Genomic DNA, 17,500 nt, shown 5'->3' with positions numbered 1-17,500 from the left:
GAATAAATAATGTCATCAGCACTTTGTCTCCCAAACCCTTAACCCTGTGGAGGACCCTGCTAATGGCTTTCATTACCAATAAACAAAAGAGAACTTGTGTGTGCGCGTGCGTGCATGTGTGTATGCGTGCGTGCGTGCATGTATATGTATCTGGCTGCTTTTGAAATGTGTGTGTGAGCGAGTGAGTGGCTGCGTGTGTGTGTGTGTGCCTGCGTATGCAAGCGTGAGTGGCTGCGTGTGTGTGTGTGTGCGTGCGTATGCGAGCGCGTGAGTGGCTGTGTGTGTGTGTGTGTGAGAGTGGCTGCGTGTGTGTGTGCGAGCGCGTTAGTGGCTGCGTGTGTGTGTGTGTCAGCGTGTGTGTGAGTGTTCGGATAGTCCGATCTGCATTAGCATGATTTTTTAAGGGGGCTTGTGCGCTCATTGTCGGGAGTAGTCGCTCTCCCCCGGTTGATCTAATTTACGGCAGAGAGGGGAGGAGGAGGGCCCAGGCAAATTAAGCGCCATTAGCCTGACAAGATTTGTCTCATTAGAGCCGAGCTCTCCAAAGCTGCTAGCGTCGCTAATGTTTGGGCTACTGAAGGGGGTTTGGAGAAGGAGCACATTCAATTAAACCTCATCCTTCTTCATCTGCTGCCCCCCCCTCCACACACACACACACACCCTCTGATGTACACACACACACACACACTCGCACCAATGTAGGAGGAAGGAAGCGCATTCGTTACTGTAATTGCGCCGGCTATTAATATCAATATGACGAAGCGGCGCCAGTGGAAATGGAAGGGTGCTTGTCCCATCTTTAGACGTCCTAACAAGCTGCTGCCACGCAAGATGGTGGGTGAAAGAAGGAGGGGAGGGTAGGGGGGGAGTAAATAAAACAGCTGGAACACGTCCCAGTCAAATTCCATTTGTTCCCCCCACAGCCTAATTAAATTAGCCTCGTTTTGACCCCTGTTTACCCTTGTGGTTGTAGCGACACTAATGCGAATGTTTACCTCCTCCGTCTCTCTGCGCCTGTCTGGTCCGCTCAGGGTCTCCGTGCCCTGATGTTGGGGCTGGAGGACCGTAAATCCTGATGAACTCGGTGGTGCAATTGCGTTGGGCTTTCTTCCCTATCGACAGGTCGCGGCGCTGGAGAGGGTGCGGACACGGCAGACGACGCCAAGACACAGACTCAGGGCAGACGCCGCGGCAGGGGCAGGGGCAGGGGCGCGGGCACGACGAAGCGGCCCGCGTCTCCACACACGCTCGCCCCGACTCAGTCCACGTCGTCCAGAGCAGAGTGTGAGAGCCAGAGAGGTGTTGGAGCAGGGAGCGAGCAAGGTTGTGAAGCACCAACCAAAGGCAGACAGCCAAGCGTCTTCTGCCAACAGTACAGCAGGAGCGCGCCCAAGGTGGCAGTGCCAGCGGTGCCAAAGACCTCCAGAAGGAGGAAGGCAGAGAAGGCCTCCGCTGTGCCCCCCGTACAGAGTCAGGAGGAGGGTGTGAGGGCCTCACTGAGGGGACGGGGGCGTTTAGAGAGGGCCCGTGCAGGCCCGTCTATAGTGGGGTTTGAGATCATCACCCCTCCTCAACCGAGCAGACCTGCCTCTCTTGTGCAGACTGCAGAGGGAGAAGGGGACGAGCCGGAAGAGGAGGAGAGGTGCAGCACCCAGTCAGCACAGACAGGTAGGATCCCTGCAGCAGCGCTTATGCCATCAGGCACAGTGGCTTTCAGGAAGTGGTTTCCTGGACAGGGATTCGCTAAGCCAAGTAAAGTACAGGTCCCTAACAGGGGAGCTACACCAGGCGTGCAACTGAAGCGCTCCGTTTGCGATGCGTATGTTGCAGCCGGCTGCAGCAGTTAATAATCACCGTAGTCAATGGCAGTAGCTACACCAGACGTGACAGTGGCGCGTACATTAAAAAAAAAAAAATTACCCATCTTCTAAAATGGATTTTACGTGTTGCGAACAGAACGCTTCAGTTACACGCCTGGTGTAGCTCCCCTGTAATCAGGACAAAAAATAACTTCATCAGGAGATCGATGAATCTTTCCATTAATAAAGGGGTTTAGTTTAGAACTAGGCTTAATGCACGTCCAGGGAACCGGCCTGTTTTGCAAACTGTCTCCCAAACTGATTCAAATTTTCCTGAAATGTTATGCTATTGACACACGCCATTACAGTCCTAGCAGGTTGCATTGTGTTTACAGTTCGTTATATCAGTGTTTCCCAAACTGATTCAAATTTGCCTAAAATCACATTTCACGACATTGGACCTGAATGTATTCAGTTTGCTGCTTTGCATAGGTGTTAGTTTTTTCTTGATACCATTTATATTGATCAAGGGATGTTAGACTAGCAGCCAGTCACTACATAATAGCATAGCATCATTCTGTATGCCAAAAAACATTCACAAAAACTACAAATACTTAAAAAAGGATCCCTGACCACAAGCTTGCCTCACGTCCTGCTTCAACAGAAAGTTGAAGCAGGGCAGCAGACTGACGGTAGGCTACGATAATGCTTGAGGTATGGGTTCATAGGCTCCAGAATGACTTCCCAAATTGTGGCTCAAAATATTGGATTCTTTTGACATATGCCCCCCCAGGGCAATTAATAGCTTGTTAACGAGCTTGTTAGCCTTTGTTGTGACTTACCATCATGGTGGTGTGCAGTGAGATTTTCTCATATTAAATGATGTGCCGCTGTAGCAGGAGAAAAGCTTTGGGAAGCACTGTTATGTTATATGCATTTCATAGTTGTCTGCATTGAAGACTACCATGATTAGATATTTATTATCGCTGAATACTGGAGTACAGACGTTTTTACAATGTTTACATCTGCCACTTGTTTGTATGAGTTAAATGCAAGTGTGTGTGTGTGTGTGTGTGTGTGTGTGTGTGTGTGTGTGTGTGTGTGTGTGTGTGTGTGTGTGTGTGTGTGTGTGTGTGTGTGTGTGTGTGTGTGTGTGTGTGTGTGTGTATGTCTTCAATGATGTGCTGCTGATGATTGTTGACATGTGAGTCCTTGAGGGCTGGCTGTGTGTGTGTGTGTGAGGGTGATGTGGAGTTGAAGTTCAGGCTTTGGTGTGACTGACGTCCTCCATCCATGCTGCCATGTCACACACACCCCTCCTTGTCCCCAAACACCTCTCTCACACACACACACACACACACACACACACACACACACACACACACACACACACACACACACACACACATACTCACTCCAACACACCCAGTTTTGTCACAGAGATAGTTCTTCTGCAGTATCAGACCTGCGCCTCAAGCCTGTCTTCTTTGCCAGGCCGTGCTGACACGCATACGCTCTCCACACACACTCACACACACACACACACACACCAGTCCACTTCTCTCTGCTCTTCCCCTCAGGCCCCTAAAGGGCACAAGTGGCGCTGATTGTTGCCGCTGATTTGTTTTCATCCTCCTTAGGAATCAGAGTTCAGAGGTCACGCCGGAATCGCAGGGGAGCCCAGACGGGAAGAGGCCGCCATCAGCCCGAGAGAGAGGTGAGGTGGCCAGACGGGTTAGGCTCAGTACACCTGCTCCAAGGTCCTCTCATATCTATTTAATGGGTGAAGGAAGAGAAGTCCTCCCCTGCTTTTGTGTTATTCACACAGCGAGCCTTCCGCTCTATAGATAGATAGATAGATAGATAGATACTTTATTGATCCCCAAGGGGAAATTCAAGACTATGGTATGCTATGGTGGTAGTAGCATAAGGAATTTCAATATTTATAAATGCTTATTTATAAGTACATGACAATAAATGTTGAACTTTGAACTTTAGTGGGATAGATACACAAGGGGAGGGATACAGTAGATAAATGATAAATGTACTCAAGGTTGCATTCAGATATGACACTAACTAAACACTAAATAAACACTCGGTAAATGTTTTTCGGTGTCTGTTTGAAAGAGTTTTGCCTCGACTCTTCCTCTGTCCCCCCAGGCCCCGTGCATGAGTGGCCTCCACTGCTCTGTTTGCGATCAGGAGCTGCTCCCGCTTGCCAAAGGTAAAACTCTCCGCCGCGCTCGCTCCGCGCACCGAGCCGCTGGCCTCCGGTGAGACGTGTGGCGAGGCTAATCCTCGCTGTCAAGGCACCTTTTCTGGACGGCCCTCGGAGCGTGACGGTTCCACCGCGCACCACTGCTAAGCGCAGAACCATGCGGGCTTTGATCAGCTGCAGGCTGGCTGACTTGGGCTAAAGCAGGTGGAAAATTAGAGCCTTCTCGAGAAAAGGATCGGTGTGCTTCCTGGATATTACTGGTTGGATGTGAGGAGTGGCTGGAAGGCCTATTTTTGGATCTGGCCTCAAATCTCTTAACAGCGTGTCACTAGTCAATTTTTACGTTCCTATTGAGTAAAATGGTATTCAATATACAGTACAATGTAATTTTTACACAAAATTCAATATACAATGTGTTGCATTGTAAAATTTGCTCAAAAATGTCAAATGAAGCATTCCTGATTTGTCAGCTGCTATACTGTACTGTAGGTGTATCATAATGGTTGAGCTGAAGAAGACAGTTAGTGAAGCCTTTCTTTGCTGCATTTTTAATTCCTTCAGCAGCACATTGGCCACATATGGATGTGTTGTTTGCTGCCGGTGTGTTGCAGGCGTGCTGTGTAGTGCCGCGTGCGGGCAGGAGCCCGTGGTCAGCCTGTGGAGGAGCGCCGGGTGGGCCGGCCGATCCCCAGCCCTCTGCCCGTGCCCCTGCCCCTGCCCAGCAGCCGTCCAGCTCAGCGGGGCTCAGGACCTGGAGAGCCCCCTGCTGCTGCAGGTGGAGAACATCGCCGCCCTGCAGGGCCTGCAGAGAACACTACTGCCCTACACAGACAGAGGTAACCTAAATGCAGCATCATTTATGTATATGTTTATGAAATATGGATGTATGTTTGAGTGTGTGTTTGTGTATATATTTGTTTGTTGCCTACATATGGTATAATATATGACAATACATTATATATTGTATACTAAACATAAATTGTTGTTTTGATTAAAAAAAAAAAAAAAAAACACTACTTAGTTAATGAACTAAAGAGACAAATTATGCTCATTACCTTGTACAACTGGAATGAGAGTATGTATGAATCTCACACTGTCCCAGGCTGAGTGTGTGTATGTGGGTGTGTGTGTTTGGGGTGAGGGGGGGGGGGGGGGGGGACTGAAGAGGCCCTCTCTAAAGGCAGGGCCATTATTAGCTTTAAGTAAAACTCCCGCCGAAAGCTGAGAAAACACAGCTGTCCCAGCCGCATCAGCCTGAGAAAGGTAGGCTGGCTCCCTGCCAAAGAAGTGACTGGCAAGATTAATGCAAGATGGAGGCGATGGAGAGAGGAGGAGCAGGAGGGGAGGCCTTGTTGGAGTCGCTTAACAAAAAGAAAAACACCGGTAACCCCCATGTTTGTCTTTTTTAGCGTCTCTGTAGCGATGTCTAATTGTGCTCACTGGAAACACGAGCCTCAGATAGCCAGTACCACTGACTCGATCAAAAGCTCTCTCACACACACACACATACACACACATACACACACACAGAAAAACAAAACACCCACGCAGCACTTAAGAGTCTGTCTCTCCCCAGTTCCTCCTGGTGATTCATGTGGATACACAGCTGTCCTCATTAACATCAAGAGCTGAAAAGCACCTCAGAATTATCACACTTTTCCCCGGATTAAGGTGTTTGTCTTTCCGGCGGCAGCCTGCCACTATTTTCCGGGCGCTCCATACGGTGTGGGCACGCCGGCTCAGCTTTGAAGCCCACGGCTTTCCACAGCGCCGGGTTGTTGCACGTGAAATGGGGCGTGCGCACACCACTTCGCTCTTGCTATTCTTTTCCCCTTCTTGTTGTTTTTTCTCCACTTCGCTCCTCTCGCCCATCCTATCCCCGAGCTTCTTCCAGCTGTGATGACTGCCGATATCTTCCCTCCCTGTTCCGAAAGCACACACACACACACACACACACACACACACACACACACACACACACACACAGTCAGTCTTTCTCCCATGCATTCACACACACACACGTGCCTCCTGTCTCTTCTGTCCTGCAGGCGTGCGTGCGGGCCCGTGTGTGTATAACGCGCGGTGGGATCCGGCCCAGGGCTCGGTGACGCTACTGCTGCAGTGCCAGGGCTGCGCCTCCCTCCCGCCCTCCGGCCCTCTCTCCGCCTCCGCCGCCCTCGTCCAGCATCCCAGGGAGCCTGGCCGAGACCAGGTGACACACTTCACACACTTCACACACTTCACACACTCACACACACACACACACACACACACACACACACACACACACACACTCATATACCTATGTCGTTGTGACACACATATGCTCAATCAAATTCAAACATTTACATGTTGATACATAAATATAAATCTATATATTATTTATTTTAAAAATTATTTCCTTAGCTCTTAACTCATTCACTGCCATTGACGTCTTTAAACGTCAATAGGGAGGGAAAGTAATCTCATCGCCATCTATACATAGATTTCTCGAAAACATGCGCACGCACACAAGGGGCAGAAAGCACCATGAACAGCATTAAGCAGCTGCTCTCCGTGAAAAGATTAAAATGAATTTTAGTGCCGAAAACAGCACTATTCGAAATGACGATGGTTAGAGAATGTTCAGGAATGTAAAGTATTGCATATATGTGCCAGAAACCACCTAAACCGCCAAAAAGACGATGTTTTATAAATAATGAAAACGAACGACAAACTCTGAAATAAGCTCATAAATGAGATGTTATCATCATTTAGACAACAGTGGCATACAAAAAATGCCGATTATAGCTTACAGCAGCTGGTTATTAGGTTAACTTTATAACGTTAAGACCGGCCATTCGGCGTCTTCTGCCCCATGGGTGCGCGCGCATCTAGTTTTGTTAGTAAACAGGAAATCTGTCTATCGGTTGCGTTCCTAGAGGCTAGCGGGAGGGGATGGGATTTTCTTTTAGAAAAAATATATCTCGGCCCATGATGGGAACTTAGTTAAATGCCCTCAATATGCTATGCATTTAGGTCAGCTCTATTGCTTCTAGTGGTCATACTTTATTTTTTAGGATCAGTTTAATTGTTTTGAGTTTGTTTGTAACATGGTGATAACGAACTACAGTACTAGCTACAGTAGCATTTGACGTCACCAGTTTGGGCGCTTCATCTCCAACTGATCAAAACGGCAATTTGCTGAACTGGCTTTACATATTTTTGTAATAACAGAGAGCGATGTAAACCGCGTGGTAATTACCTTTATGTTGGGACAACTTGTGTTGTGCTCCTACTCACACAAGAGCTGGCAGTAAGTGTGATTGTCTACTAACTAACCAACTAGCTAACAGGCTAATAAACAAACCATGCTAGGCGAGTAACGTCGTGGAAGGGTGTCACGTCACTTGAAGTTGTAGTCCATTTATGAAATGAAACGAGCAATTACGGTTTTTTTTATTAAGGCGAAATAGGGTCTGATATTTTCACAGTTAGTAGATTATTACAGTATGAAGACTGAAAAATATTTTTGGTGGATAAGATCGCTGGAATAGCGGCGTAGTATTTTTTTGAAAAGTCGGTCTATGGGACTTAACATTGGAGCTGCTCTTCGATAGGAACGCAACCACTTGGGGCGCTGGTTTTCACTTTCCCTCCCTATTTAGACACATACGTTGACTGCCATTGACGTCTATAGACGTCAATTGCCTTTTTCAATGGGGAGGGCTCCTGGGTGGTCTTGGGAACGATCTGGCAGAGTTTCAGGCTTGTAAACAGACTGTACTAGCGATCCCAACCGCTAGATGACAGCAGTGCCATTTGGATGATTAGTATCTGCCTGCAAAGTGCAGATACAGAGACATGCAACCAGCATGCAACAAGCTAACACTGAAGATCGACCACAGTGGATCTAGTTTGCACGCGATGCATGGAATAAATATGCTTACTTCTTACATCAAGGATGAAAAACACGTGAACGGTATGATCCATTTACATTGGATATTGCTATATAGACTAACAACAACTTTGCTAGTGCTAGCTTGCTAAGTCTACCGTCCTGTTCAGAGTCTTTAGCGACCATCAGAGTCCCTAGCAACCTTGACGAGACTGACGAGATAACAGTGCAATCGTGGTAGACATACTCCTGAATCGCTAACGTTAAAAAGTTGATTTTCACAAAAAGATCGTTTTCTCCATGTTTTGGTCAAAAACAGGTGTTTTTAGCAAAACTAACCCATGTTCTACTGACGATTACTAAAGAACGGAAAACGATAGAAACAAACCGTTTTTTCCTGGTGAAAGAAGAGAGTCTACTCTTTCATTTGGTACCTTCGGTGTTTACATAGTCATAAAGCTCACCGTTCGGTGGATCTTGGAAAAACAGTCAAAATGCTGTAAAACGTCTGGCAGTATGGAGCGCTCTGCACTGAAAATCGCTGGCAGCCAATGAGTTAAAAGACATTATGTAAATGCCACTGGGGGTTATAAAACTGTATTTAAACAGTAGTAATGGCCACTGCAGAGACATGCAATATGAAAATATCTGGTCAAGTAATCAAGTAATAACATTACCTGGGACAATGATATCTTGATTCTTTCGCTCAAAATTTTGTATTTGACTAAAAAAAACGTGGGCATTGAACCACTCCATCCTCTACAGACCATATTCTGGGTTAAGTAGCATTACATTGCGTTACATTGCATTACATTTGGCTGATGCTTTTTAGCAAAAGCGACCTCCAGCAAGGGAACTGCTACTGCTACTGCTGATTCCATACAGCCAAGTTCCATTCAAGTGGTAAGTGCTAGAATTAGCAAGTGTAGTTGTAGGTAGTGCTATAAGAGGAGATACTCTCCGAAGAGCTACGTAGGTCTTCAGGAGGTTTTTTTAAGGTAGAGAGGGACGCCTAGGAGCTGGTAGTGCTCTCCACCATCAGGGCACAACAGATGAGAAAAGTTTGGATTGCCCTGAGTGTACAGGTGGCAGAGTTGGCGTCAGACGCACACAGGGATGTCACAAAATAAACAAACCAAAGCCTTTTACATTGTGTTCTCTAGACAGTTTTGTAATGGGCTTGTGTACCGGAGGGGAGGGATGAGGCGGGGGGGGCTTCACCTATTCACCTCTAATAACATTAGGCTGGGCGTGTGTGAGCCAACAGGTCAGCTACAGTAGAACAATCAATATCAGCCCTGTAATCTGTCTCACAAGCGAGAGGATTAATGCAACGTCCAATTTTTTGGAATTGAAAGCCGTATTGATCCGATTGTCCCCCCCGCATTAAGCCACAAGCTGGACATGGCCACCTGATGGTGAGGTTTGGGGTCTGAGTTCTAGAGTACTAGAGTTAGTAAAAGTAAGTAAGTAAGTAAACTGTATTTATAAAGCACATTTACAACAGTTCACACTGACCAAAGTGATGTACATAGTGTAATTAAATAAAGAAGAAAGAAAAATAAGTAAAGTAAAAATAATTAAAACCAGTAATAATTAGATTCTTTCTTTCCCTTCTTCCTTTATCTGGACCTGCATTCACAAAGAATCGTAAGGTGAAAAGTAGCTCCTATTTAGAGATAACTCCTAAAAAATAATGATTTTATTTTATTATTAACTCAGTATTTTACAAAGCTTTTTTAGTGATAAAACCCTTGCAAAAATGTTTTGCCAGTGTAGGCCACTAGAGGCAAACTTCAAGCAAAGTCTGGACTGCAGATTCTTGGAGAAAAACTGTTTAAACATGTGCAGAATTCATTTTGCCATTGTTTTCCTAAAATATTCAAGGTCCTCCCTGGAAAAGACATTGCCTGGGTGGCAGTATATTTTGCTCAAAACCTGTGTACATCATTCAGAATTGATTGTGCCTTGCCAGATGTTCAAGATGCCCATGCTGTAGGCACTAATACACCATAGACATCATAGATGTTGGGTTTCGAACTGAGCGCCAAAACCAGTTGGATACTTGGATCGGCCTCTCCTCTTTAGCCCAGATGAGTCCATGATATCCAAAAAATAATTGCCAATTTTGATTGGTCTAACCACAGGACCTTCCACTTTACCTCAGTCCATTTTAATCAATGTCAGGCCCAGATAAGACAGTGGTACATAATAATGTTAATTCCATAGGCCATTGAATGCTGGGCGTGTCCAATTTTTTTATATGTGAAGAATAAACATCTAATCTTTCCCAAAAAAATGTTTCATGTTGGTAGATGCTGTATTTTTTTTGCAATAGCGTGTCAAAAATGGCACAAAATGGGTTTCATCAATTTTCAAGCTTTAATATCTTCCACACTGTTCACCACATCAGAACAGTTTTTTAGCACAATATACAGAGCATACATTGGAAGGTCTGTATTCAATATCAAGATTCTAGCTCAAACATGAAGCTTTCCACAGGCCTTCAAAAATGCTGCCACAGAGCATAGAATAAAAATTTCAACCAAATTCAAGCACCATAAATACTTTGATATACCCAAGCCACACCCTTGGAAATCCATATTCCTCAAGTCATAGTAGTGGATTTTAAGCCTGGAAAGTTTGAATGAGCTAGCTTAAACATTTTTATAGTATTAGCAATTTGAAAATGGCTCTTCAGAAAACGCTGCTTAAAAATGAAGGGGGGGAGTAGTTGCTAAAACATGTTTTGTGACAAAACTTTTGGGAGTAGAAAGAAGTGTGTGAACAACCTTGATTTTTTTTAGACAAATCTGTGACGGTCGAGTGGGGACATTTGTACGTTTGGCGTGGAATGACCCATAAACCAGGTCTAGTTTTAATGCAGCGCCTTCTGAGGTCCAAAAGACCATGGGCATCCAATATTGTTTTTTTTTTAGCTCTATCCCTAATAATATTTCTTTGGATTCTCTGAATATTTCAGTGATATTATGTAATATAGATGTTGAACTCCCCGAATACTTCATCATAATTTAATGTTAAGAAGCATTAAAATTATATTCTTTCATCATTTGTCCACACAGGTTTAGACGAGTGAGTGATAGATAGATAGATAGATAGATAGATAGATAGATAGATAGATACTTTATTGATCCCCAAGGGGAAATTCAAGATGAATGCCCCTACTTATTTGCTTGACACGGGGATACTCTTTTTCATACCCAATCATGTTGCCCGTTACCCTGATTAATTGTGAAATATTCTTCCTTTTGTTTTCTTTATCATTTCACAACTTTTCCAACATTTTGTTGCCCTGTTCCAACTTGTTTTACACATGTTGCTGGTATCAAATTCAAAATGAACATATATTTTCCATGGAATAGTCAAATTTGTCATTTTCAACATTTGAGATGCTGTCTGTGTCCTTTTTGCAGCTAAATATGAGTTGACGAGATTTTCAGATTATTACATTTTTGTTTTTATTCATATTTTTCACAACGTCCCACCTTTATCTGATTTGTACAGTAGTTGTAGTTCCTAAGTCTGGGAAAGCTTAGAAGTAGTTGAGAAGACTCCTACTGTAACTCGCCAAGATTAATTCACAAAAGATCAGAAAGCAGCAGCAGTGTTTTGAAATGCACATGCAGTCACTTATACAACATCTCGATCACAAGGATGTAGCTAGCTTGTAAGGGTTGCAATAACATCACCAAGAATGTAAACTGAATGTAGTCCTTCATTTTATTGTTAATCAAATTAAACTAGGCTTCTTCCTGTCTATGCAAACATCATATACATGTAGATGCGATATTACAGACTTGCAGAGATACTATCAATCCGTAGTGTATTCTGTTGCTGCCTCATTTGACTGTCGTCTTTATCTCTCGTCCTTCCCGGTTACCTACTCATGCAGCACATGTCTGCTCACCAGAGCAGACCTGTCACTCATTGGCCAACCACACAGGTATCTACAGGCAAGCTTGTGCATGGGAACCCTAGCAACCTTATCTTATCCCTGGAGTTGTCATTTTCTCTTACTAAACGTTGGCCTCGTCAGCTTTGTGAATAGGTTTTCAGAGAAAACTCTCAGTTAAAACCTTTAATTTAGAAGTACTGTTGGCAGTACAATAAAATGTTTTGTGAATACAGGCCCTGACCTCTTTTCCCTTCTTTTGAGATTATGAAGCAAAAGATCACTTGAGTACAAAGCATTTTCAGTTAATATGATCTCTACATACAGAACACATTTATCCCCAAGGGTTGCGACTATCTAATACTGTAAAACAAATGGTGCAAAATAGCAACACAAGGAGAGCATGGAAAGAATCAGAGAGAAATGTTCAGTATTCAGTAACAGATAAAGGTCATATTTGCCATTATAGCCTTTCCTAGGTCTGTGCATAATACACCACTCCATCATATTTATCCAGGATCACATGATATTTGAATCAACATGAGCAGAATTTGGCAGAAACTGAAGGTATGTCGTAATCGCTGCACTGACAGCCTGGTAATCCCTGATTCTAAAAGGGACTTGGCCTTCCATGAACTGTTGTGTCAGTTAAATACTTTCCTTGTTAACGTGTTCTGCGATAACCTTTGTTCCCCAAGCCTTCAAAGTGCCCCCTTCTTTTGTTTTCCTCAATTGAAATGTCAGCCACGGTCATTGTCTGTTGACATTTGCACCCCAGACTCCGTGCTAACTAATGAGAGCTTTTAAGTCCTGTGCCATTAGGTCCATGCTGTGCAAAGGACTATACATTAGACAAAAGGCCAACCTCTGTAGGTTTTGGTGGCGCACGGATGTGTGTGTGAGAGGTGTGTGTGAGAAAGAGAGAGACAGACAGACAGACAGAGGGAGTAAAAGGGAGAGAATCGGCATGTTGCATGTTTAGTGCCAGATCTTGCCATCTGTGTGTTGCTAGAGGGCTCTTGTTCTGCCCCAGTGTCTACACGCATGGCGTGGCTCAAACTTCTGCCCGGGCATAGTGTGTGTGCGAGTGTGTGTGCGAGTGTGTGTGCGAGTGTGTGTGCAAGTGTGTGTGTGTGTGTGTGTGTGTGTGTGTGTGTGTGTGTGTGTGTGCGCGTGTGCATGCTCACGTGTAGTCCACACCTCAGGCGTGAGTGGCAGGAGACCCTAGGGCAGATGTTGTTTTTAAGATGTAAGCACTGGCAAAGCAGCCTGTAAGCCTGTGTGGTTTTTAATAATTTTTTTTGTGTTTTTCTCCCCCCCCCCCGCGCACCCCCACTTGTCACAACACAACAACGCCGTTAGTGCCAGCCCTTTGTTGTGAGTGTTGCTGCATGGGGATCACCGACGCCTTAGCCGCTGCCCAACGCTTGTGTCTACCACCCGACCCCACTCGTGCAGACTGTCCCCCAGCAGCTCAAAGCACATATTAAACAATCACTGAGGCCTAACAGACGTTAAGTTAGGCTTTTTTTTTTTTGTAAAGACCCCTCTCTCTCTCTCTCTCTCTCTCTCTCTCTCTCTCTCTCTCTCTCCTCTGCATACTGGCCCCATTAGAAGAAAAGGGAGCAGTGAGGGGGTTTTATGGCCGAATCCATAATTACAAAAGGATCATTTCCTCGCATGAAAAAAAAAGCAGACATCTTCACGCTTGGCTGAATATAGAATGTGATTGTGTATTTTAGAGGTTTTAATTTGAACGCTTTGCTTGGATTAAACAAAGGAAGGCTTGAAGATGCACGCCTGTCATTGGACTGACACCAAGTGCATACATAAGGGCTTCTGAATACAGAGATGTTGTAATACTAGTATTAAAAAAAACATGTTTAATCGGTTATTATTATCGGTTATCAAAATGTAAATACAGTCTGTGAAGTTATTTCAATATTTTTTGGACTATGACAACCATCAATACAGTACAATCATAATACTTTCAAAAGGACCTCATCAACGTGTCTGATATCTTTTATTGTCAGGAATGAAATATACTTCATCCATCCTTGCAGACAGGTATTACGCCGTATTCCTAAAAATAAACTAAAGCATTCACTAAACAGTTGTCTCTACAAGACTTCTGTATTTGTTTTTCAATTGAAATGAATTTCACAATAGAAATTGCTCAAAATGATAGTCTTCAACGACACAAATCAAACCTGTTTGAAATGAGTGAGGGCTGAGCTTATTGGATTTTGCGTCTATGGAGCAGCCTCGAGTTTGGCGACGGTGTGGTAGCATTCTGTTTACCCCAGCGGCCTTATCGTTGGCCTCATCGTTGGCCTCATGTCTGCTGACCACCTGGCCTCACCCCGTGTCATGGAAGCTGTGAACCGGACAACTGACCCTAGCTTTGTTAGAGGCGGCAGGGATTGTTTTCGTGATGTGTCCGAGTTGTTTTGGGTTGGGGAGGCAGCTTCCAGCATGAGCGGTGTCGGCGGTGTTGGAGGCCATGTGGCAGTCAGTGACAACATGACAGCCGGTGAGCCACAGCACTGGCTAATGGGGTGGCTGGGGTCGGGGAGAAGGTTCAGGGAGGGGGTGAATGATCGAGGAGTTGACACACGCGGCGCACAAGTCACAAGCTGAGGATGGTCTTTTGAAAGATCAGGTGCTGAGCTACTGTCTGATTAAATGCTGCTAATCTGTATGCCGTGTAATCTGTCTGTTATACGAGCTGTCTTGTCTTGGCATGGATGGAGGTTTCTGCAGGTTGGAGCGGAAGAAAAAAAAAAACAATTATCGATTATGGAATAACCCCCCGGGGGAATTAAACCCCTTAATCTGGCATTAAGCGATTCGTGAGCAGACAATCGTTTTAGTTGGATAATATGTAGGCTCAATAGTTGGATGATATTGGGCTCAATAGGCAGGTTATGTGTGTAAATTTAGTATTACCCAGTTGTACAAGCGGAGTATGATTTAGAATTGTGCAGTCGTTAATCAAGAATATTGATGGTCTCGAATGCCACAACAGCATTGTATTGCATTTTCCCAAATAAACTTAAGGATATGGCTAGAAGAACTACTGTAAATGACTCCGGATTACAAGGGGGGACTGATCGCCTTAAGTTGCTCAGAATCTCCTACTATCCGTCTATGTGCACAGCTGCCAGATCTTGGCTTGGGTTATAGTTTTGGAGCTCCTCGGACAGTAAACCCAGATTTCTTTCATGGGTTTAATGGGAATTAGACACCTAATCTGCCTATCTGCCCCTGTTAAGTAGGCTGCTTTAAGTTGAGGCATTCTCCTGTTTGGGCTCATTTTGTGTTGTTTTACCCAAAGCCTCTAAAGCGACGGTCGTCACTAAATGGTGAGCCTTCATTAGCCAGACCGTATGCTGCTAAGCTTCCATTGGTTTGCAGTATGTCTCAAGTAGTGCTTTGATCATGATTACAGGCATTTATGGGTATTTGTGTCATGATCGGTTAGGCCTGTGTGTCTGTGAAGGTTTGGTTTTAAGTTGTTGTTTAGCTCAACTGACTGTCTCACCCTTTGTGAAATCTAAAATGAATGCAAATCAAACTATACCTTCCCTATTGAACAAAAGAAGTAGGAATTTAACTTGCAGTTCAAGTTAATTTAGTCGCTATTCCTCTGCTATTGCCATTGGGTATGTGAATGCTGTGGGTGATTTCTCACAAGACATGTTCGTACATAGTTTCCTTCTGTCTACTTTACGTTCTTCGGTCAACATGTCCTCATACTCCATATTCCATTACATAGCATTCCTTTACCTAAACGTAATCTCATGACAGCCAGGAGGCTATTTGAGGCTGTATGAATCAATAATAACTGCTGAGTTTTTCAATCCGTGTCAAGTGTTCGCCGTAGGAGACCCTTCCGCTGACATGTCGAGATTGGTTGGTTCGATAACTTCTCACCACTATGTCCATTTGGGAAATAATTGATTTCCTTATTACAAGAGAGTCATTATCCTTTATCAGTCGATTAATATAATTAAACAATCCCGCAGACACATTCCCTGAGTCACAGTAAACTCATCACTTCATATTAGTCAATCAATATCATTGACTTTTTCATAGATATGTGGCTTTTGTTCATTTAGTCACTTTCTGTGGAGCTCTGTCTCTCTCATTGACCAAATGGATTATGGGTTTTCCACTGCGCCAGATCAATAGACCTTGAATCAATAACTTTTAAGTATTTTTTGTCTCCTCTATCTCCACTGTACTATGATTAATCCAAGGTGGTAAGAAGTGGCAGCAGAACATTAAATGATGCAATCACCACCAGCAAAAAGACACAAGGCCTGTCTCACTTCTGTGACAAGTGCTAGTCTTTCCAGCATGTGACAGAATAGATTATCATCCGTCCAACAGTGGTATTGGAAGTGGAATCTTGCGTGGAATCAACTGAGCACTCCCTATCTGCCTGACAGAGTGTCACTGTACATCTGGATTATCTCAGGCCAGAAAAGACATCTGATAGACTCCAGCTATTCCACTGTACTGAAACAGTGAACGTCACAGTTTACACAGCATTGTGTTTCTTACAGGACCGTAACGCAATGTCTGAATTCCCCCTTTCATCAAATTTACGTATGAGGTACCCATTTAGCACTAAGGAGGTACACTTCCAACCAGAAAATGGTTGGAAATTTCAACCTGCGACAGATGGGCATTGGCAAGAGATTTATTTTAGAGAGGACAGAGAAACATTTTAAGTTAGTGTAGCAGCAAAACGAGTTGTTTGAAGTTGTTCCTTAAGTTTCAGGCAAATGAACTACATTGTGTTGCTTGAAGGCATGCACAGCTCTTACATCACTCTTGTGTGCTTTTGATTTTAGGGAGTCAATTTCTTATATCTTTCTCTCTCTCTGTTCTCCCTTTTCTCTTTTTCCTCCTGTCTCCCTGCTCTCTCTCTCTCTTCCTGGTCTAAAGGCCTGAGAAGTTCAGATCGAGGCAGGACCAAAGCCTCTTGCTCTGGACATCTATCACTGTGGCCTATCAGTTGACCAGTCGGATTAGCTGAAGTATGCTTGCCCAATGTGAACCCCATATCTCACGCCTTCCCTGCAAGAGTCGGGGATCGTCCTCCAGCAGTGCTCGACTCGAGGGTGGCAAACAACCCAGGGGATCGCGTTGGCTTTGGGGTCAGAAACCCACCCCGTGAGGAGGAGAGACTGCCTGGGGGGTGTCAGATGATGGCTCGGGGCACATTAATCCTCTGAGCCAGCTGGTAAATCAGCCTTAGTGAGTGCTGTCTGTGGAGCTTCCAGCCGTCAGGCCTCTCGTCGATCTGATTTGCTGCGGCCTGGACACCGTAGACAGCTTTGTAGATGGTGTGATGCAGTGTCTCGCTCGCCGTAGCATAAATCCTATAGGCGCCTCGATTCCACTTCCGCGTTCTTCTCCTTTCCTTTGTTTTCCTTCCATCTCTGTTGATTTTCGTCTGGCTTTGTTGTCGCCACTGTACATGTTTTGATGTTACATTATTAGTCTGTCGCCATCTCAGCCCTTCCATTTGCTTGTGGCTTTAAGCGATGTGCAGTACAGTCTCTTTGTTCTGATGCACAAGTTGGAGCATTTGCCTCAGAACCTCAAGGTCTGTTTACAACTCAACAGCTCAGGAAGACACCATGCACGAAAACCGCATTAAATGTGAGGGGAAACAAGCA

General features: G+C 44.7%; 2 protein-coding genes across 2 annotated transcripts in view; both read left to right on the top strand.

Annotated features, from left to right (window-relative positions):
• Window positions 1-21, top strand: part of brip1 (BRCA1 interacting helicase 1) — a 36,806-nt gene extending 36,785 nt beyond the window's left edge. Inside the window, exon 20 of the mRNA XM_062551743.1 lies at window positions 1-21. This exon is cut by the window's left edge and continues 2,392 nt beyond it. The gene's annotated coding sequence lies outside the window, so the exon portion shown is untranslated.
• A 732-nt stretch (window positions 22-753) lies between these two features.
• The window catches only part of LOC134100064 (uncharacterized), a 36,034-nt gene continuing 19,287 nt past the window's right edge, over window positions 754-17,500 (top strand). Inside the window, exons 1-6 of the mRNA XM_062553112.1 lie at window positions 754-826; window positions 1,123-1,668; window positions 3,440-3,516; window positions 3,960-4,023; window positions 4,629-4,853; window positions 6,066-6,229. Coding sequence (XP_062409096.1) covers window positions 754-826; window positions 1,123-1,668; window positions 3,440-3,516; window positions 3,960-4,023; window positions 4,629-4,853; window positions 6,066-6,229 — 1,149 coding nt within the window. The remainder of the gene's footprint in view (window positions 827-1,122; window positions 1,669-3,439; window positions 3,517-3,959; window positions 4,024-4,628; window positions 4,854-6,065; window positions 6,230-17,500) is intronic.

The sequence above is a fragment of the Sardina pilchardus genome, chromosome 13 (assembly GCF_963854185.1).
Source record: "Sardina pilchardus chromosome 13, fSarPil1.1, whole genome shotgun sequence".
NCBI classification, from domain to species: domain Eukaryota; kingdom Metazoa; phylum Chordata; class Actinopteri; order Clupeiformes; family Clupeidae; genus Sardina; species Sardina pilchardus.
Note: the sequence above shows the minus strand (reverse complement) of the source record. Positions and strands in the feature narration are given on the sequence as shown.